Source organism: Oryza sativa, chromosome 3 (assembly GCF_034140825.1).
Source record: "Oryza sativa Japonica Group chromosome 3, ASM3414082v1".
NCBI classification, from domain to species: Eukaryota; Viridiplantae; Streptophyta; class Magnoliopsida; order Poales; family Poaceae; genus Oryza; species Oryza sativa.
The window spans coordinates 36,833,874-36,854,494 of NC_089037.1; the positions used below are offsets into that span (position 1 = coordinate 36,833,874).

The 20,621-nt window shown below is 42.2% G+C and overlaps 4 protein-coding genes across 7 annotated transcripts; 3 read left to right on the forward strand and 1 right to left on the reverse strand.

The window, feature by feature from the left end:
* Nucleotides 1-235: 235 nt before the first annotated feature.
* On the forward strand, nucleotides 236-5,351 carry LOC4334804 (uncharacterized). The gene is made up of 7 exons (XM_015777659.3): nucleotides 236-637; nucleotides 728-1,052; nucleotides 1,152-1,305; nucleotides 2,268-2,312; nucleotides 3,138-3,300; nucleotides 3,962-4,323; nucleotides 4,591-5,351. The coding sequence occupies exons 1-7, from the start codon at nucleotides 380-382 to the stop codon at nucleotides 4,907-4,909; spliced, it is 1,626 nt and encodes a 541-aa protein (XP_015633145.1). The 5' UTR covers nucleotides 236-379; the 3' UTR covers nucleotides 4,910-5,351.
* A 955-nt stretch (nucleotides 5,352-6,306) lies between these two features.
* LOC4334805 (ankyrin repeat domain-containing protein 2A) lies at nucleotides 6,307-8,881 on the forward strand. Its single transcript, XM_015772907.2, has 7 exons — nucleotides 6,307-6,456; nucleotides 6,572-6,711; nucleotides 7,045-7,430; nucleotides 7,536-7,716; nucleotides 8,104-8,196; nucleotides 8,273-8,412; nucleotides 8,512-8,881. The coding sequence occupies exons 1-7, from the start codon at nucleotides 6,444-6,446 to the stop codon at nucleotides 8,609-8,611; spliced, it is 1,053 nt and encodes a 350-aa protein (XP_015628393.1). The 5' UTR covers nucleotides 6,307-6,443; the 3' UTR covers nucleotides 8,612-8,881.
* A 656-nt stretch (nucleotides 8,882-9,537) lies between these two features.
* LOC4334806 (pantoate--beta-alanine ligase-like) lies at nucleotides 9,538-12,577 on the forward strand. 2 transcript variants are annotated; one of them, NM_001402326.1, is made up of 5 exons: nucleotides 9,538-9,755; nucleotides 9,995-10,623; nucleotides 11,449-11,562; nucleotides 11,862-11,993; nucleotides 12,224-12,577. In NM_001402326.1, the coding sequence occupies exons 2-5, from the start codon at nucleotides 10,051-10,053 to the stop codon at nucleotides 12,344-12,346; spliced, it is 942 nt and encodes a 313-aa protein (NP_001389255.1). In that variant the 5' UTR covers nucleotides 9,538-9,755; nucleotides 9,995-10,050; the 3' UTR covers nucleotides 12,347-12,577. The 2 variants fall into 2 exon arrangements, with proteins under 2 accessions (NP_001389255.1, NP_001389254.1); NM_001402325.1 differs by lacking the exon at nucleotides 9,538-9,755 and having other exon boundaries at nucleotides 9,975-10,623.
* A 964-nt stretch (nucleotides 12,578-13,541) lies between these two features.
* LOC4334807 (uncharacterized) lies at nucleotides 13,542-20,282 on the reverse strand. 3 transcript variants are annotated; one of them, XM_066308401.1, is made up of 14 exons: nucleotides 20,020-20,282; nucleotides 19,607-19,724; nucleotides 19,379-19,517; nucleotides 18,850-18,995; nucleotides 18,601-18,680; nucleotides 18,059-18,316; nucleotides 17,347-17,457; nucleotides 16,749-16,871; nucleotides 15,930-16,051; nucleotides 15,789-15,858; nucleotides 15,458-15,550; nucleotides 14,964-15,091; nucleotides 14,694-14,835; nucleotides 13,542-13,821 (listed from the first exon to the last, which is right to left on the reverse strand). In XM_066308401.1, exons 3-14 carry the CDS (start codon nucleotides 19,498-19,500, stop codon nucleotides 13,690-13,692), a joined length of 1,527 nt encoding a protein of 508 aa, XP_066164498.1. In that variant the 5' UTR covers nucleotides 19,501-19,517; nucleotides 19,607-19,724; nucleotides 20,020-20,282; the 3' UTR covers nucleotides 13,542-13,689. The 3 variants fall into 3 exon arrangements, with proteins under 3 accessions (XP_066164498.1, XP_015627806.1, XP_015627807.1); XM_015772320.3 differs by having other exon boundaries at nucleotides 19,379-19,512; nucleotides 19,607-19,743; XM_015772321.2 differs by having other exon boundaries at nucleotides 19,607-19,743.
* Nucleotides 20,283-20,621: the final 339 nt, after the last annotated feature.

Genomic DNA, 20,621 nt, shown 5'->3' on the forward strand with positions numbered 1-20,621 from the left:
TTTAATTGTGGCGTTACAAATGTCTGTGACTTGTGAAAGCATTTGATAATCACGTTGTAAACACGGATCATCGGGAATCACAAGCTTAAACCAGAGCTGCAACTCCAACGAAATTCATGAGTGAACGGAGCACGGACACAAGAATTTCTTGGCCCTGTGCCGTGCGCCCGCGTGCACCCGTGCAGGCAGCAGCATACTCCTACAGTATATACAGAGGCAGAGGCAAGCGAGAGGCGAGCGAGCGTGCGGCGCGGCGCGAGTGCGCGACGCGACTATTGGCAGACCAGGGTCTGTGTCCACCCCTGGTCGGTACACGCGCCGCTTCTCCCCTCCTCTCTTCCTTCCTCGACCCGCCCGCCCGCCTGCTCGCTCGCCGGCCATGGGCGATCCCCCGGCGCTGAAGAGGCCCAAGCTCGAGAAGGACGACTACGAATCCGCCTACTGGCCCCGCCCCGCCGCCTCCAATGCCTCCTCCGCATCCAAACCCCCCCAATCCTCTTCCTCCGCCACCGCCACCGCCGCCACGCAGGAGGATGAGGAGGATGACATCGCGGAGGAGGCGGTCCTCGCCCTCATCGCCCACCGCGAGCGGGACGTCGAGCGCTGCAAGCTCAAGCTCTCGCACTACCAGTCCCTGGTACTCCCCCCCCCCCCTTTCCCCTGCTATTTTGTCTGATAAATGTTGCGATCTTGATCGATTCTCATGGTTCCCGGTACGCCGCCGTAGCTGGACACCGCGGAGAAGAAGCTCGCCGAGGCGCAAGATCGGCTCGCCCGGTATCGAGATCGCAAGCCGCCTCCGCCGCCGACCCATAGGGACCCCAAGCCGTCGCTGCCACCGACGACGACCCAGAGGGACCCCAAGCCATCTCCTCCACAGCACAAGGCGCCGGAGCGGCCGCAGCTTGTCATCCCGGGGGCAAACAACCGGCCACCCCCGCGCCCAGAGCCCATGCCTGGGTTGAAGAAGACCGCCGCTCCATCATCCTCCTCCGCATCCGTGCCGCCGGAGCGGCCCAGGGCACTGGAGAAGAAGCCCAAGCTTAAGATCGGTACTTTCTTTTGATTTTCCTCTTTAGGAGAACCACTACCATGATGAAATTATTTCCTCAGATGTGCTCATACATCAGGCTGCGTTTTTCTCTTTACAGAACAGAAGGAGCATCAGAACTTGATTCAGAGCGTGAAGAAATCATCTGCAACGGTGCTTAGGTTCTATGGCGGTACCGTAATCTGTAGCCAACACAAGAGGAAGCTTAGGTGTCTTGAGCTATGCCCTGTCAATGATCAGCTTGTTGCTACTAGGTATGTTTCATGGGCTGTTTAATGTATGCCATCAATGCAACTGATTACGGATTAGAGGTTAGCGATGCCAAGTTCTCCGCAAAATAATGATATTCCATAACAATTCAGTCAAATTTCTTGTTAATTTGGAAAGAACGACGGATGGAACATGCACAGAGAACCAATATCTGTTGTGGTTGTCTGGTTGGCTTCCGCATTGTTCATCCTATCAGTTTTATCACCCGGAAGTCCAGAATTTTAAAATTTGACAGCCGTACACGCACTTGTTGAATTGTTATTATTTTCAATACAGAGCAATCTTCTATTGGGTCATAACTTCTTGCTTGCGTTCCTGCATGAGTGAATCTAAAATTGGACTCTTGCATTGATGCAATCTTATATTTAGCTGATCTTCCATTTTCCATCAGTTTTGAATGAAATCTCTAGCTGACCTTTCATGTTCCATCAGTTTCCAGTTGTGTTTCATGCTCCATCAACTGTTTCTATCTATTTATTTCTTCTTTTCGAACATACAAGTATGAAGCATTTTCCGTGCACAGTCATGTTTTGTACATATGTCTTTGGTTGGGTGTTTGCCAACAACCAAAGAATTGGTTGTTGACGTTACATCCTAATGAACTAACAAGCTATCAAAGTTACAGTCTGTTTGAGGTTGGTAAGTCCAAACAACTAACAGTACCGATCTTTTAAAAGGATAGCTACACAACTATCTGGATAGTATGAACATGGAATGGAATTGTTTCAGTGCAGGATGCCAGCAATGATGTGTTTGTAGATTAGGAGTTCCGAGTGATATACTATCTGTTTAGACGGATATGCTTAGCTAAATGGTGGCCTTTTTTTGTGTGTGTGTTGATCTCCAGTCACCTATGAACTGTGGTAGATTTAATTTAATCGCCATAGCTTGTTTCCTTACCTTTTCTCTTTTAAGAACTTTAATCTTACACATTCTTGTGATGCAGTGCATTGGATGGAATTGTTACTCTGTGGCAAGTGCAGCCAAAAGGGTAGGCCTCATATTACTCATTTCTTATCATACTGTAGTTTAAGTTGCTATTGACTGACTTTGCTGCGAATAGGAGCTCTAGGCAATGTTTTTACTCCATGGTTATTTTGGCATGAGGCCTGAAAGTTCATTCATGTGATTGGCATCGGAAATGTGGATTTAATCTTTGTTTATGAAGCACATATTGTGAAAGCATACTTAAAACCCACCTTAGCACTTATGTATTCCTTTTTTGCATTGCCTCATGAAGCATATATTGTGAAATCATATTTAAAAACCCACCTTAGCACTTACATATTTTTGTTACCTCACACAAAAGCCAAGTTAATTGGTAAATCCTCTCACTTTTCCTTTTTTTTTTTTTTTGCATTGCCTTGCCTGATGCAACTTCACAATGCTGAGATGTTAAACACAGCAACTTAAGCAACATAAGAAAAACTCTCTGGTTCGATGGAAAACCTGTAATTGCAACACAGTAAGTGGCTGTAAAAGAATATGCCAACACTTCTACCAAGTGACATTTTTAACACTGATATGACCAAATCCCCCAAACAGTTGGCTTATGAATTTAAGCAAATTATAATACCTAACTTAAACATGGTGTGGCGTATGGACATTGAAGTCATGACTTCATACACTACTGTTGGCACTAAATGACTTCTTGCTTCCTGAATCTCATTGGACATGTAGCAAAAAAAAACTCTTATGTGGAGATATAAAACTAGAAATTGATGTAGAAACTATAGTGATAATCCTACCATAACCACATTTTTTTGTCCATTTGGTTTTAAGCATGATTTTACAATCACATATATTTTACTTGCAGACCCGTCATCTCCTTGCTCAGCACAACAGATTGCTTTTCTCCTAAGCATAGGTGGCCTGAAGATGTAGCTTGGCATCCACATGGTGAATTAATTTTTGCTGTGTACAGTGCTGATAACGGCGACTCTCAAGTTTCAGTGATGAATCGCAACTTATCAGGACAAGTAAGAACTCCGCTAGAAGTAGCTCACTTCTTCACATCCCATTGCAAGGTTTTCTCCATGCGACGAGAAAAGTCATTAGTTGTTATAATCCAACTAAATTGGTTCCACCGACAGTATAGTTGCATGAAGTACTATCAGTTTAGCTTAACTTGAATGTGCAAACTGATAAAAAAAATATAATGACACCTGAATGATTTTCCTGGTGGCATTCTATCTGCAAATTTGATTCTGAACGTCTAATCATCTTAAACCAGGTTATCACACGATAGGAACTAGAGAGGTAGTCTTTTAAGTTATTCATGTAATCATGCTCAGAGCTTCACCTCTTAACATGCAACTTATTGCCAGCTAAATTTGTACTGTTTTTGGTGCTTGATCCTATCATGATTGGCTGCTGATACTTTCTTCATTGTATTAACAGTAGCATCACATTAAATCTTTCTAAATGATCACACAAAAGTCATAAATCATTTGACTATCTTGTGCTATTTCCCCCGGGCAAGGATGCATCAAGGGCTACTGTAATGTGTTCATGTCAATTTGAAATACTGAGGAATCCATCATAATTGTTTTTAGGGTACCTTTTTCTTAAGAGTAACACATGACTGTGTGTATTGGATCATTACTAAAAGGTGTTTCTTTAACTAATCCCCTGAAACAGAAGAAAGTTAGTTTTCTACCAGTGAAGCCTCATACCAAGGGAATTATTAACAACATAAATTTCATGCCATGGTCTGATGTATGCTTTGTGACTGGTGGAAGTGACCATGCTGTCATACTTTGGCAAGAAAAAGATGATTCATGGAACCACAAGAAAGTGCACAAGGATTTGCATTCTTCTGCTGTCATGGGTGTTGCTGGATTACAGCAGAAAAGTACAATATTATCAGTTGGCAGTGACAAGAGGATTATATCATTTGATCTGGCAGCTGGAAGGACAGAGTCCAAGAACCTAATTGATTACAAATGCATGAGTGTATTACCAAATCCATGTGATTTCAACTTGTACATGGTGCAAACAGCGTAAGTAAAAACTCAAATGCTATTTCTGTGTTACTGGTTGGTTGGGTTTCGTTTTACATATCAGCGGAAGTAAAAATGCTGATAAACTAGCATGTGATAGTCCTAGCATTCCAGTTAGAGCTCAAGCTCCTGTTTTAGTCAAATCTATCAACTGAAATCATGTAATTATCATGTTCTTATGTCGAGTCATTTCCTGTATGTCCTTTTGATGCTTGTGCTGCATTTCTGAAACCTTGTATGTGCGTTTCTTTCTTGTTTCCCTTACAGGGCACCAGGCAGGCAGCTTCGGTTGTTTGACGTTAGGCTTAGGCAGACTGAAGTTCATACACTCGGTTGGAAACAAGAGAGCAGCGAGTCTCAGTCAGCTCTTATAAACCAGTCATGGTCTCCTGATGGTTGGTACTTATCATCTGGCTCTGCGGACCCTATGATCCACATCTTTGACATCAGGCACAATGGGCAGAATCCCTGCCAGTCAGTTCAAGCGCACCAGAAGCGAGTTTTTAAGGCCCTTTGGCACCGAACGGCCCCAGTTCTGACCTCTATATCATCGGACCTTAACATTGGAATCCACAAATATTCATGAGAGAACTATCTTTCCGGTGCCATTTTTGATGCAATGGAGAGGCAAACCTTTTTGTAGGGAAGTAGAACTCTCAGAGAATCAAGTCATAGGAATTTTGTTTGTTCACATATTGCGCATCAGTAGAGTTCCAAATGGAGAGACTTAGCCTACTAGCCGCTTGGCTTCCAACATTGCTTCTTTTACTTGCAACATGTGCAATTTTTGAGCTACTGTGCATGCTTAGCCATGAGCTTTCCAATCAGCCATTGTTGCCTTGTTGGAGTGATACTCCGAGGAGTCCCCATCTGAATGTTTTGCTCCTGTTATTACTTGTGCAAACTAGATGGGGGAATCCCATCCCATATATGTTGAAAGAAAGCTACTGTTTCATGATGTCTGTGTTGGCTGTAAGTTGGAAATGATGATATCAAGTGAAAGGAACCAAACTGTTCTGTGGTCTGAATATCTTTGTGTGTACTGACTTGTCCAAAGCTTGGCAGTTGGCACTTGCCCACTTGCCCAACTACGTTGGCAAAGTCTAGTAGTTCCTATGTGATGTGCTGACTAGGCTGACACGTCGTCCGTTGTTTAGTTTGATGTGGCACATCATATGCCTCTTGACATTCATTTTCTTTCAGTCAGTCGCCAAATGCTACCTTACAGATATACAGTACTGGGCATCCAAGTATGACATGTTGGCTGAAGATGTAGAAAATATTTTGAGTTAATTTTCACAAAGAAAACACACCCATTGAAAGCTCTTTCAAATTGACTGAATTTAAGTGAAATCACAATAATCTGATTTGGGACATGCAAGATGTACTTGTCACTGGACAGAAACCAAATCTTGTCGCATTAGCAACCAATGCATTTGTAAGAGAAGCAATTCCATCCACACATTTGTTATCGACATCCCTATCTGACACCTATCTCTCCTGGATTCTCCATGCTTTCTTTCGACCTTGCATGGCATGCAAGCATGGCACCTCTCTCCCCCACCAATCTACTAACAAAGTTGCTCTCAAGATACTATGCACCACACCCTACGGAATGAATGAAAATTCTAGAACAACTTAACCATCAACTACCTACTGTCTTACACATAATCACTATCAACTAAACACTTAAATACATCTCATCAATGCAATACTTAGACTGATTTTTGCCGGGTCAATACTTGGGACTGATTAACAAGATAACTGAAACTATGTATTTATGCAACAACATTTTTTTCTTTAAAAGAAAAACTAGAGCAATACTGTATTTGCCACTGCTGTTTGTAGTCACAAGAAACACTAATTTGCAGGAGAGAGTAATCGATGTGTACAAATTGCAGTCACCCAATTAAGTTAAGCGTTTGATCGATGTGCGGTGTCTGTGTCCCTGGCTATATAAACCGGCAGGCGAAAAATACACCGGGAAACCAAGCCTCTGGTTGGTCGCACTCACTCACTCGCATCCTCTCCTCTCAAATACTCCTCCACCTTATCATCATCACCACCACTAACAACAACGCCACTGCCTGAACCAAGAACACTGCCCTCCTCCACACGACATGGCTTCTCAAGGTCAAAAGAACTGATTTGCTGTTTATTTCTTCAATTCTTTCTTTCTTGTTTGATTTGCTCCGGCTCAATTCTTTCTGATACTGATAAGAGACGACATGAGTAATTGTGTGCGCAGAAGAGAAGACGAGCGTCAAGTCGGAGGAGGCCTCGTCGGCGGCGGAGGAGCAGCCACCTCAAGCTGCAGCTCCGCCGCCGCGCAGGGGTGTGCCGCCGGCCAACCCCTTCGACTTCTCAACCATGATGAACTTGCTCAATGTAAGCTTACCTCGCTGCCGACTTATTTCACTAATTGCCTACTCGTTTCAGCGTAATTTCCTCAACTATATTTTGGGTATAATCTCCTCTTGAACCTAAGTTATCCGATAATTAATTAATTAGCAGCTACCTGTTCAAGATTGAGTTAATTAAGCAACTCACTATATAACCAACCAGGTGTTGTTGCTTATTAGCTGAGATGGAAGCTGGATTGATTAATTATACAGTTCATGCAATTACTAGTAATAATTAGTGAGTCCATTGATGAAATGATGAGCAGAAAAAATAATTAGATATGAATAATCTGCATGGTAATTTGTTTGTTTGGAGCAGGATCCGAGCATAAAGGAGATGGCGGAGCAGATCGCCAAGGACCCGGCGTTCACGGAGATGGCGGAGCAGCTGCAGAAGACGGTGCAGTCGCCGCCGGCGCGGGGGGCGGCGCAGGAGGCTGCGGCGGCGGCGGCGCCGGCGCTGGACCCGAGCAAGTACGTGTCGACGATGCAGCAGCTGATGCAGAACCCGCAGTTCGTGGCGATGGCGGAGCGGCTGGGCAGCGCGCTGATGCAGGACCCGGCCATGTCGTCCATGCTTGGCGGCCTCACCAACCCCGCCCACAAGGAGCAGCTCGAGGCCCGCATCGCCCGCATGAAGGACGACCCCTCCCTCAAGCCCATCCTCGACGAGATCGAGAACGGCGGCCCCGCCGCCATGATGAAGTAAGCATAGTTGCAATTGGCGCCATGGCTGGTTGAGTTCATCGTCGTCGTCGTCGTCGATCTCGAAAGCAAATGAGCAATGGCAATACTTGTTGCTTCCTTCAGGTATTGGAACGACCCTGAAGCGCTGCAGAAGTTCGGGAGGGCGATGGGCGTCGGCCCGTCGGGCGAGGGCGCGGCGGCGGCCGGCGGCGAGCACGAGGAGGCGGAGGAAGAGGGCGGGGAGGAGGGCGAGTACGAGGACGAGTCCGTCATCCACCACACTGCCAGCGTCGGCGATGTCGAGGTCTCTAAATCAATTCTCACTTCTATTACTGCCTACTCTCTCCTTTTCAAGACAAGATGGTCAAAATCAAACCATTTTAAATTTAACTAAATTATAGACAAATATAGTAATATTTATAATACTAAATTAGTTTTTTTCTTGATTATTTATAGAGTAATATTTACAATACAAAATCAATAATTGAATATATTCTCATAATAAATTTGTTTAGGATTGAAAATGTTATTATTTTTTTCTATAAACTTGTTTAAATCTAAAGCTGTTTCACTTTGATTAAATTTAAAACGTTTTATAATCTGAAATCAGAGGGAGTACTAATTATGCGCATTTGCTCAAGTAAAATCTGCATCTTTTCCTTCATCTTCAACACGCATTGGCATCGTTCAGGGCCTGAAGAAAGCATTGGAGGAAGGCGTGGACAAGGACGAGGAGGATTCGGAAGGGAGGAGAGGCCTGCATTTCGCTTGCGGCTATGGCGAGGTAAGCATCATGCATGCAGTTCTCAGTGAACATCTTGTTCAGTTATCTGATCGATTCGTTGCTTGTGTTTGCGCAGCTGAAATGCGCGCAGGTTCTCCTGGAGGCCGGCGCGGCCGTGGACGCGGTGGACAAGAACAAGAACACGGCGCTGCACTACGCCGCCGGCTACGGCCGCAAGGACTGCGTCGCCCTCCTGCTCGACCACGGCGCCGCCGTGTAAGTCCATCGCATCTGCAATTCTGCATGCATATGCCCATGCCATCCATCAATGGACATCTGACTGAAACTAACCCGGTTTGGTTATGCAATGTGCAGGACGGTGCAGAACCTGGACGGGAAGACGGCCATCGACGTGGCGAAACTCAACAACCAGGAGGAAGTCCTCAAGCTGCTCGAGAAGCACGCCTTCGTATAGAATGAAACAATCGAGGCCAGGCCAGGCCAGGCCAGCCACACTCCTCTCTCTCAATTCAGAGACAAATGCTGCATTTCTGCTCTGCATATGCTCCTGTTCATCCGCAAATGAGTACCTGTATGCTTCTGTATGTATCGAAGAGTGCACTAGATTATTTTTTATTTCACTTGGGAGCAAGGTTAAGGTGAGATTGGATTGCTATTCTATTCATCCTTCCAGAGTTTTGTTTAATGAATAAGGAAGAAAAGTAAATTTCATTTCAGTGTTTAACTGTTTATGTCTGAATTTGACATCTCTCATTGGATTTGGATCCGTCAAAATGTTGGACTTTTAGGCCTTGTTTAGATGCCTTGGTAACTGTCACATCGAATATTTGGACATATATATATATATGTAGTATTAAATATAAACGAAAAAAATAACTAATTATATAGATTACGTGTAAATTACGAGACGAATCTTTTAAGCATAATTGTTCCATGATCTGGCAATATGGTGCTACAGTAAACATTTGCTAATGGCGGATTAATTAGGCTTAATAAATTCGTGTCGCAATTTACATGCGGATTCTGTAATTAGTTTTGTTATTAATCTATATTTAATACTTCAAACGTGTCTCCGTATATCCGATGTGACACGTCAAAACTTTACACCTCTGAATCTAAACACAGCCTTAATTCCAAAAAACAGATTCAAATTGAGTAGGGATGCTTCCAACTGAAATAGTATAGCTATCCTATTTGGGGATTGAGATCCTATGACGTTACTGTTCACCGTAACTGACATATGGGTCCTACTACTTTCGGGCTCACATGGTCCTACTATTTTCGGGCTCACATGTTAGCCACCAAGTCAGAGGGAAGTTACGTCGGAGGATCTCAATCCCTTATTCGGGGGCGTTTTTAATTGTATCCTTCAACTCTACTACTCTACGGCCATTACCGGGATGCCGTCGACACGCCACCGCCAATACCATCGCCGGCTTCCATGGCGATGGCGGTGGGGGTAGCGCGGCTGGCTCCGGGTGCGTGGAGGCGCTGTTCCCTGTGATCCCCCAGTTGTTTTGGGGGGGCGCGCCTCTTCACGGATCCAGCGGTGCATGGTGTGATTGTGGGAAGGCTGGCCGCGTCGGGCATGCACGCAGGTTGTTCGACGGAATGAGTGGCGTGATTGCAATTTGCAGTTTGTCCCTTTTGACATATGAACTCTTCTCCATGATTTCATTGATAAAAGAATTTGATCTTGCGAGTATTTAAAAATCTTCTTGCGTACGAGATGGCATCTTCTCCGTTGGCTCTGATTTTTAAAAGGTTCCATCTTTTCCCTCCCATGTAGTAGTACATCGTATTAGACTAAAGCTGTCAAAGTCTCAATTTGTCCCAGTTTCTCCCTGTCCACTTCTGTCCGATTCCTCCTCACCTCTTATCGATTGGACGACCATGGCGGCGCCGCGCGAGCCGGAGGTGATCCGCGACAAGGCGGCGATGCGCGCATGGTCGCGCCGCCGCCGCGCCGAGGGCAAGACCGTCGCGGTCGTACCCACCATGGGCTACCTCCACCAAGGCCACCTCTCCCTCATCTCCGCCGCCGCCGCCGCCGCCTCCGCTGATCCCGTCGCCATCGTCGTCACCATCTACGTCAACCCCAGCCAGTTCGCGCCCTCAGAGGACCTCGCCACCTACCCTTCCGACTTCGCCGGTGACCTCCGCAAGCTCGCCTCCACCGGCGTCGTGGATGCCGTCTTCAACCCCCCTGACCTCTACGTCCGTGGCGCCGGTCGCCGCGGCGCCGCCTCCGGAGGCGCGATCTCCTGCCTGGAGGAGGCGGCCGGGGATGGGCACGAGACGTGGGTTCGGGTGGAGCGATTGGAGAAGGGGATGTGCGGGGCCAGCCGTCCCGTGTTCTTCCGAGGCGTGGCCACCATAGTCTCCAAGCTGTTTAACATCATCGAGCCGGATGTTGCTGTGTTCGGGAAGAAGGATTATCAGCAGTGGCGCGTCATCTGCCGTATGGTAACAAAATCTGCCAATTTCTTCTCTTTTTTATCTTTCCATTTTACATATGTGCAGTAAGTTTTTACGCATTGCTTTGTTCTAGTACACTACCAAGTTCTAAGGCTGCGTGTTTACGGGTACATATAGCGAGTTAGGAACAAAAGGACAGCTTTATGAACAAAGTAGGATATCTTCAATGATAACAGACAAGACTGAATTTTGGCTTCATCGATAAGAAGCCTGAAGTAAAAATTAGTCTAGTCTAGCGGACCCACTGGTTCGCTTATTCGGGGAATAATCGAAACAGCTTATTTGCAAACTAAAAATAATTTGTGAATAAAACTTTTATATACGTGTTCTTAGCGATCTAAAAGCAAATACTGAAAAATAAACTTCGATGAAAAACCTCCAAAATCAACTATAAATTTAAAGTTGAAATTTAAATTTTGGCGGATAAAAATAAGCATAAACGAAAAGATGAGGCATGTGGTTAAAAGGAAGAAAAAAAAATCCTTTTTACCCCTCAACTTTTTGGTGCAAGATAATTGGTTTTCATGATTGCACCTCTTCTTGTAGTTACTAGTTAGTGATTCGTTTCATGGGCCAACTTGGTATGCTTAGCTACAACTATTTAGAGAACGGGATTTGCTTTCATTTCATTGCCATAATGTGTATTTTCAATTGATGCTCCAAAGGTATAACTTGTTTTGTTCCCGTTTTGATGCTTCAGTAACATTTTTAACCTGTAGTTTTTCTTTTCCAGGAGAACCTGTAATCTTTGTTGGTTCAGAGTATCTTTCACTTGCTAATGTTAGTTGATTATTATGCTCATGCTGTTTCCAGGTTCGTGATCTTGATTTTGCCATAGAGATAATAGGATCAGAAATTGTGCGAGAAGCTGATGGTCTTGCCATGAGCTCCCGGAATGTGCACCTATCACGCGAGGAGAGGGAAAAGGTTTGTCTCTCTTTCACTGTATTTCAGAAACAGCTTCCGCAACAAAAGTTTGCTTTGTGTGATTCAGTTACAGTATTCCTTGTGTATTACAAATAACCAGCAAGATGATGATAGTTTGTAAATGCACAATTTTCTTTTGAGTATTCGCCAGTTGCACAGTTTCGAGGTGTCATATCTGCCTCTTGTTTCAATTGAGTTTTGCTGTATTTATAACTACCTTGCAGAACTGCAGAAAGAACCTTTTTTTTTTCGCTAGCTCACCATGAACTTTGCCAATGGTTGTATTATTTCTTTTGTAGGCATTATCCATCAGTAGATCACTGGTTGATGCTAGAACTGGCGCCTTGAAGGGAAACACTGATTGCAAACAAATCAAAAACAAAATAGTACAGACACTAACTGAAACTGGCGGTCAGGTTGACTATGTTGAGGTAATGTGGAAGGCCTCTCTTTGTTGTTTAATTGCTACTGGCTTCTGTTCTTAGAGCCTCCCGTTACTTTGTTGATGCTGGCTTTCTTCTAGAGAGCCTTTGGAATCTAGCACTTGCAATATCTTGTAGCATATGAGACGGCAAAATTCAGTACATTATCTTTTCTATGATCTAGCACAAGTGAACAACATACTGGCATACTGCTGAACGAGTTTCTGATTGCAATGCAGATCGTGGAGCAAGAAAGTTTGGTCCCTGTAGAACAGATCGACGGCCCTGTGGTCATTTGCGTTGCGGCGTGGTTTGGAAAGGTCAGGCTGATCGATAATATCGAAATCGATACACGATCCTGAGGTTTTGGGGGGATTCACTTGCTGTCTGCTGTGACCTTGGCATTGCGTTTGAAATACCTTTTGTTTCGCGTGATGATTCGCGTCATGTTGTACGCTGTAACAATCACAGAGAGAAAATATGCAGGAGTACACTGACTGAAGGCAAATTTATAAGTACAAACTGTAGAGGCCTGATGCTGTAACAGGGGAAATCATGCTTGTTGATTACAGATTCCGCTGAAGTATTGCTCTAATTTCCGTGATATATACTCTCTCCGTCCCTAAATATTTGACGTCGTTGATTTTTTTAAACATGTTTGATCGTTCGTCTTATTCAAATAATTTAAGTAATTATTAATTCTTTTCATATCATTTGATTCATTGTTAAAGATACTTTTATGTATACATATAGTTTTATATATTTCACAAAAGTTTTTAAATAAGACGAACGGTCAAATGTGTTTAAAAAAGTCAACGGCATCAAGTATTTAGAGGCGGCGGAGGGAGTATATCTGAACGTATGCTTCCCAAAATTAAGCATGGAAATCCAATACACTAATGTAGCAAACACAGAAATGTTCCGTTGGCTTCTCCTCCATGCTCCAGTTGTCGCCGAAGCCGCTGCCGTCCTGTACACCGAACTTACAATAAAGCAATACGATCTTTTCGAAAAAGATTACTACAATTGCAATACGGAGCTCATCAACCCTTGCACCGATGATTGGATCGAGTTGCCGCCAGCCTCCACCCTACCCAATATCGAATCGTTCGGCATGTTCCGTCGTAACGCCATCTCTAAGATATTGTGCTATACTGCTATGCAAGACGTGCTTGCATTGTTTTATGGAGATAGGTACAGTGATCATCAGGATCCGATATGGTTTATACCAACATTACAGGGCTATTGCTAAGCATTGTGATTTATAAATGGTCTGGATCATTCATTCTAGAACACATCATGTGGATCGTGGAACGCATCATGGATTTTGTATGAACATGGAATGTTTTCGATTGATATTTTATTTTTTTTTTCGCTGGAAGTTACTTTGGTTGGCTAAGATTGTCTTAAGAATCATGTAATACTTATAACACCAACCCTGTCATCTTCCTTCTAATCTCCCGTCATCACTGACCAGGTATCCAGTCGACGAGCATAACCATATCAACAAAAAAACCTTGAGCATAATTGGATAGGAATTAGGAAGTCATAAGAATATGTGCGACGCAATTGCTCGAATCACTTATGTTTTGTACGGTTCAGTGCATTGTACAGACGGCAAGTAGGTTCTCCAATCTTATTAGTGCTTTCGACAATTTTTTCCACGATAAGAAATGAAATAATGGTACTATAAGGGTCTCGTCTGTCAAACGGACGGAGCAGACTGCGAAACAGTGCTGCTCTTTGTAAGAACCGAACTCTGCTGTTGGAGGGATGAGTGCACACGCTCGACGCGCTCCAGATACAGTGAGGTCTGCATTTCTATGAGACGGGATATCTGTGAAACAGATGAACATTGCAGTTATTAATTCAAAGAAGAATGATGACAGTATCTAACTCAAACATGGTGTACCGCCGACATGAAAACACGGGTTAGAAATTGAATACAAACATGTCCAGAAATTTTGGAAAGAAATATAGGTCCAGACAAAGTCATGACTCATGGACAGTGCTCATATCTTAGGGTTTGTTCAGATTGTAGCCAAAATAAACCTTACCAAATTTTAGCAATGCCAAAATTTTAGCAAGATGATAATATTGTCAAAATTTTGGCAGGATTTCTTATGATTTGCCAAATTTAGCAACAAACTAAACGTTGACATTTTTTTGGCAACTTTACCAAAAAAAATTTATGGTTGAAAATGGCATCAAAGTAAACAGGCCCTTATACTCCCTCCATTTTAGGTTATAAGATGTTTTGATTTTGGTCAAAGTCAAACTGCTTCAAGTTTGACCAAGTTTATAGAAAAAAAATAGTAATATTTTCGACCCAAGATAAATTTATTATAAATATATATTTAATTATTAATTTAATAAAACTAATTTGGTAATGTAAATATTACTATATTTGTCTATAAACTTAGTCAAACTTGAAGCAGTTTGACTTTAACAAAAGTCAAAACATCTTATAACCTGAAACGTAGGGAGCATGTGTTATTTTCATGCATTTAGAATGCAGATATTGCTTAACGAGTGTACCTTCTAAGGAGTTACTGTGAGAAGGAGTTACTGTGAGCTTATATTCAGTAAACTGGATAATAAGGTAAGTTCTGAACGAAATTCAACTCCCCAGTGCTAATGATACTTCACTAGTGCGTTTGAACTCAAGCAAGTAGCTACAATCAGAAAGTAAAAATGCTATTTACTTACCGCCCTACGGAATGCAAACATCTCTTCTTGGCCAGACAAAATTGCCACTAGGCCTGTAGGAGAAGGCGCTGCACCAACATTACCTTCTGCTAAAACATCCCTCCTAAGCTTTGCCCCTTCAGCTTCACCTTCGAACTGAAAACTGCATAACATGACCTCCCATGTCAAAAATCACTCTGAATTATGTTGCAAATTAAAAACTTCTGTAATGCGAAATATTGCAGACAGCTGGAAGCACCATGTACAACAAAGTATAAATGCAAATATTACCTCTCCAAGTCAAAAAGAGGTCCTTCATCAGTTCCTTGAAAAAGATCATCAATGGATGAGGCAGCTAGACATACAAGACGGCAGTGATGATTGTAGAGCTCATCAATAAGGGTGATAAATCTTCTTGCCTGAATGAGACCAAGAAGTTCATTCAGCATCAAAATAAACACAGAAAACACAAGCATCTGGTATAATTGTTAACTTCTCAATGTCATCACCATGTTTAAATAGTACAGACACCACACGAATCCAAATGATTCTAGAAAATAAAAAAAATGGAGCTTGAAACCATGAGATATACTAAGATAGTTTCCATTTCTCTTGTCTTGACGAATTATTTCCTCTCAGTTTTCATGTGTTGACACTTTTGAATTATAAGATCTCTTCCATCTTCCAATGTTTTATATTCAATTCAGTATTCACACTCCGGAAGCACAATTAAGTAGATTTTAGCAAACTAAAAGAATCAGAAAAGGAGATAGAAGAAGAAATACTTTGTCACGAATCTTCATACTCATAGCTGGAATATCCGATATGAAAATTGTATGGTAGTTCCTGGCTATTGCTATATAGTCTGCAGCTCCAACCTGATAATTAAAATAAACAGTGGATTATATAATGAGCTGCAATATATCACATGATCCCAGCTCAAAATAACAAATACTCCTGTATATAACAATAGAATTCAGTTCCAAGTTTAGACGGTTTAAAGGATGGATACTAAACATTTTTTTGTCAAGCCACAAGTGCCTGATCATGAACCAATTAGTTCCCCTCATCTACTTGCATACTAAATAAATGTAAATTAAGAAGACAAGATATTACTGGGCGGCCACACAGATACTCGAAGTCAAACCTTGCCACTCCATTGCAACTTTTAGGAATCTCAAGATACCTATTCATAATATCAATGTTAAATTCAGTTCATTTTCAACAGTATAGAGATGCTTTATGCTATGTGCGCACCTCCCAAACATTACTGGAATGGTGACAGAAATAATGTTTCCTCCTGTTTGTCTAGTTATATCGTGCCACATAGCCTCATACATACTCCGAATGTCAGAAGTGAGAGGCCAAAAGTAGTGAATCTGTAGATAAGATGGAGAACCATTAGTTGTTACATGAAGATGAACTTATTGTGAAGATACAATCCAGTTATAGAAAAGGATACACCTAACAATTGCATTGCATTTTATGGAGTCCTACAGTACAAGATAGTTTTAGTTATAGGACCCACAAAAAGGTAGTTTTATGGTATACCGCGAGATTTGCAAAAGTAGATTGAAGTTCCATGCTTGCAACATACATGATAACTCATGCCATAGTCACCAAGAGATGAATACATGATTGGTGAATTATCAAACTCAGGTTACTGAAGCAAAGCAGTGCTATCTTACCATTTACCAATACATTGCACTGAGATTCAAAAAAAAAAAAAAAAGAAAAAGACATTGCACTGAATGGCAAGAGAGCGAAGTCCTAGTGTCCTACAATATGATGAAGTCCAATGGCCACCGTAATACAAACCAAAAGTTCTTAAAAGAATGTCAACAGTCAACTAGAAGATTTTGCAAACTAAAATTGAGGTACTGATCATGTGATCTGCTCACCCCCAGCTTATCAGCACAAAATTATTTCTAAAAAATCTAAAAAGTGTGCAAGGAAGTGATAAGATAACATATAAACTACTTATTTTAGTCTCTAGCACATGAAAACTAGAGGTGTATCATTTTATGCAGACAAGTGTCATAAATCTCCTATTGCTACAAACAGGTAGAGGTTAACCTGAGTTAAGCCGTCAGTTGGAATTAGGCGGCGATAATCTGTTTCGGTTCCAACAAGAATTTTGTTGCAGTTCTCGTCCAACTTAGACAATAAGTCAAGGAAAATTTCCCGCTGCATCCCATCCTACAAAACCAAGAGAAAAACAAAAGGTGAAAGGGAAGCACACCATTGTTTTAACTTCAAGTCAGCACCTTGTAATTTCTAGTAGATGAATGTTGTGCCTTGAAAACAGTTAGATCACAAGAAGATATTCATGTATAAATAGGTAGTAGTAGTTTAAGCCATGGAATGATACTTTGATGAAATTTAACTGCTAAATTCATCATTAACTAGAAGAAACAAAGATGCATTACAGGAATTATTTAGTGTCTGCACCTCTTGGCTTAGTTGGACAATTCTAGTTTAGCTCCTCTAAAAATCCAAGATTGCTACTTGAGATACTCTTTCCATCATCTTATATATGTGACAAGTTGTTCTGATCTCTAGGAGTAAAGTTGAAAACACCTACTGAAGTTCATCCCCAGGTTAAAGTTTTTTTTGGGCCAGAATATGAAGTATTTGATAAAAAAGTAGAAAAAAATCATAAAAAACGACTTGCCTGATTCAGATCTTCAGGTGCTTTATTACTGGTCGAAACAAGCACAGTTCCTGTGCTTAACAATCTGCTGAGAATACCAGACAGAGCTACAACGGCAAATACATCGATTGTCTGCATAGATGAAGTTTCCCAGTGTATTAAAAAAATACTATGGATACCAGAAATTATTACATTAACAATGGAAATAAAATATTTGTTTGAAAGCTAATACTATTACATACATACAGGTGCAGTAGCAAAAAGGTACTCAAGAGATGCACATAGCATACCTCATAGTACAGAAAGAACTGAGATTGAACTTTTTTTTAATGGGCATCAGCATCAAGTACTGAGAAGAAAAAATAACTAATTAATTTGAGCTTTACTAGACAATCTTATTTACCACCATTAACAATAACTGACACTCGATCAATTATTTTTCCATATACTTGTGATTATGTAGATGCTATATAGCACACGTGCTATATAACATACACTATGTAAAGTAAAAGATTTAGTGAAGAGACAGCCAAGATAAGCAAAATTAGATTTCACAAGAAATATTCAACAAGATTATTCTTTACTCCTTTTATGTAATTGCAACAGATTGCTAAACCTAGGAGTAATCTGGTAAACAAGATCCTATCTGTGGCAGGAATGCCAATTCTCGTTTTTAGAAATAATAACATACAGGAAAATGACTTGAATATTCAAAATATCAAAGTTCATGTACCTGTATCTCGTCAAAGCATAGAATGCTTGCTCCACTCTTATTTGCTTGTCTATCAACAAGAAATTTGTCAGCGACAGCTAAAAGGATATGGTTTTGTTGTGTATTTTGTTTGTACTTCTCTTCCCCAATTAGCCACTCCTTAATTTTCCCATCAAAAGGGAGGCTTGATATCCAACTGAAAGCACTCGACTCAATAGACTTGTCCTCATCACGTCTCTTCCATACATCATGCATATGATCATGTATTTCAAGCATAGCCTGCATAAAAAGGAACTCAACACTATTCAGAAAAATGCTAAACAACAGAACACCAACTGAATATGTTGGTAACCATTCAACAAGTTAGTTCACAGAATTCTGCTATTCCTAGCCACCTAGCACACAAAGTGCAGCTAGGAACTTGAGTTCAGTTGGACATGCACACTGCTCGATGAACAACAGATCAGATTTTTCTTCTTAACAATTGTTCTTCAAATATAATAGTTGCGCGTTCATTCCAATGAATGAACAGGCACTACCATGCATAGTTCTAAACTAATTACCTCGTGAAAGTGGAATCTCCTCCTGTGCTTGATAAGACCTTCTGTGGCCCCATAGAACATGTCCATCAGCATTGTCTTTCCTATGTTGCCAAAAGGACAACATTAACACGATAAATGATAAATAATGAGTGTTTGATTAAAAATATGAACCAGGAGAAAGAATTAGTTATTCATATGCAGGCCATGTTAGGATATTAGAAGAATGATGGGATCAAAAAACTATTATAATGAAGTTATTGATTAGTTTACCACTTCCAACATTGCCGTAAAGATATATTCCTTTCGGAGCAATGGGTGCAACAGGCTTCTGGCCAACCAAGGTATCCAGTTTCTTTTCTCGGTTCAAATATGAGACCCATTTCCCAACTCCAGGTTCTATATTTCCTCTTCTTTTCCTGGAATTAATCACCAAACGAAAAGTCAAATAACACCATGCAACAAGTTGAACAATCTGTTTAGTTACATTGTTCTTGGTTTCGCAAGCAAAGTTCAGTGCATGTATTGTACATGATACTTGTTTTATCGTCATTTTAGTGCTAGTGTTATTGAAGGAGTTGGTAGTCAGAAGTCAGAAGTTCAGTGCATGTATTGTACATGATACTTGTTTATCGTCATTTTAGTGCTACTGTTATTGAAGGAGTTGGTAGTCAGAAGTCAGAAGAGAAGTCTATAGATAAATAAAAGGGATAGTGGAACTTCATCTAATTTCAAGAATGACTTAGTGAAAATACCACATGGGGAACAATGGGTAGATTTCAGTTAGAAGAAAAAATATCACCTTGACACTAACTTGTCAAGAAACCCCCTTTTCTCATCTATCCACACCCCATCACGCTGTTTATCCTCAGCTTCTTGAACAAGAAGCCTTCGCCTTTGTTTCTCCCGGGTATTTTCCCACATAGAGAGTCTTGCCTGCACTTTATGCAGAAATAATATTATTGAAAAAAATGTGAAAAAGGTACTACTAGTAACTAGTAGTAGTGAACACAAGGCACATGCAGCTTACATGGTAATCCTCCATTTCCATCTCGTATTGCTCAAGTCGTCTAAGTAAGTTGTCCAGCTGAGTTGCTACATTTTCCTGGTAGATGTCATGTTGGAGTTTCCCTTGGCTCACCAGATCCCTGTAGAGCGTAAGAGGACCTTCAGATAGAACACAAAGGGTATGAGAAAACCAAAATTAAGAAGAAAAGTCACATATGCGGTTGGATTTCAGACGAAAAAACGAAATTATGGATCGCGAACGGTAGCGTGATGTGGAATTACATCCATCAGATAAAATGATCGGCAGCTTGCTTACGGGGAAAAAAAAGAGGAAAAAATCTTAAGATGCTACGGCTGTACAGGCACTTTTGCCAGTGAGAGTGATCAGGAAGAGGCGGAGCGGTAGGGGATCGGATCACGCGGGAGGGCGATTACCTGATTTCCGGGCTTGATCGGACGCCCCCGGCGCGTGGTGGAGCAGACGGGGGAGGCCGGGGGCGGAGGGCAGCGGCGCATCGCGGTGGCGGGCGACGGCGGGGAGGAGGGCGGTGGAGGTTAGCAGTGATCGGCGGGCAATGGCACGGTGTAGACGGGGTATCATCGGTGGGTGGCGGGGGATTGGAGGGCGGAGCTAGAGGGAGAGGGACAGTGGCGCCGCCGCCGTTGGCCTCGACCGGAGTAGTAATAATGTCGCCGGTGACGGGGGCGGGAGGGGAGGTGACGCGGCATCTCTCCTCACCGCTCGCCCTCAGATGGGCCTGGGCCTTCCTTGCCGTTAGGTTCGGCCCATGTAAGAAAAAGTACTTTTAATGGGCTGATTAGCCTATTATAAATGGGCCTATGTTTGTGGGCCTAATTGGAGTTTCATCCGTCGGCCACGGTGGCACGGTGGAGGGCTGGAGGCCCAAAAATAATACTGTGCCGTGGTGTTCCTGTAGCAAGTAATAGTAAGTACTCACTCTATTATGCAAAGCATAGGCATAGCCAAGGCTATTAATGCCAAGCCTATACGTAAACGTTAATTGGCATGCCTATCA

Coding starts and splice junctions, on each gene's coding strand:
- LOC4334806 (NM_001402326.1), top strand. CDS start 10,051: ATGGCGGCGCCGCGCGAGCCGGAGGTGATCCGCGACAAGGCGGCGATG. Junction 11,563..11,861: donor CACGCGAGGAGAGGGAAAAG/GTTTGTCTCTCT, acceptor TTTCTTTTGTAG/GCATTATCCATCAGTAGATC. Junction 11,994..12,223: donor GTCAGGTTGACTATGTTGAG/GTAATGTGGAAG, acceptor ATTGCAATGCAG/ATCGTGGAGCAAGAAAGTTT.
- LOC4334805 (XM_015772907.2), top strand. Junction 6,712..7,044: donor CCATGATGAACTTGCTCAAT/GTAAGCTTACCT, acceptor TGTTTGGAGCAG/GATCCGAGCATAAAGGAGAT. Junction 8,197..8,272: donor TCGCTTGCGGCTATGGCGAG/GTAAGCATCATG, acceptor GTGTTTGCGCAG/CTGAAATGCGCGCAGGTTCT.
- LOC4334804 (XM_015777659.3), top strand. CDS start 380: ATGGGCGATCCCCCGGCGCTGAAGAGGCCCAAGCTCGAGAAGGACGAC. Junction 638..727: donor TCTCGCACTACCAGTCCCTG/GTACTCCCCCCC, acceptor ACGCCGCCGTAG/CTGGACACCGCGGAGAAGAA. Junction 1,306..2,267: donor GATCAGCTTGTTGCTACTAG/GTATGTTTCATG, acceptor CTTGTGATGCAG/TGCATTGGATGGAATTGTTA.
- LOC4334807 (XM_015772320.3), bottom strand. CDS start 20,185: ATGATACCCCGTCTACACCGTGCCATTGCCCGCCGATCACTGCTAACC. Junction 18,996..19,378: donor CTTGACAAGTTAGTGTCAAG/GTGATATTTTTT, acceptor GATTAATTCCAG/GAAAAGAAGAGGAAATATAG. Junction 18,317..18,600: donor GGAGATTCCACTTTCACGAG/GTAATTAGTTTA, acceptor CTTTTTATGCAG/GCTATGCTTGAAATACATGA.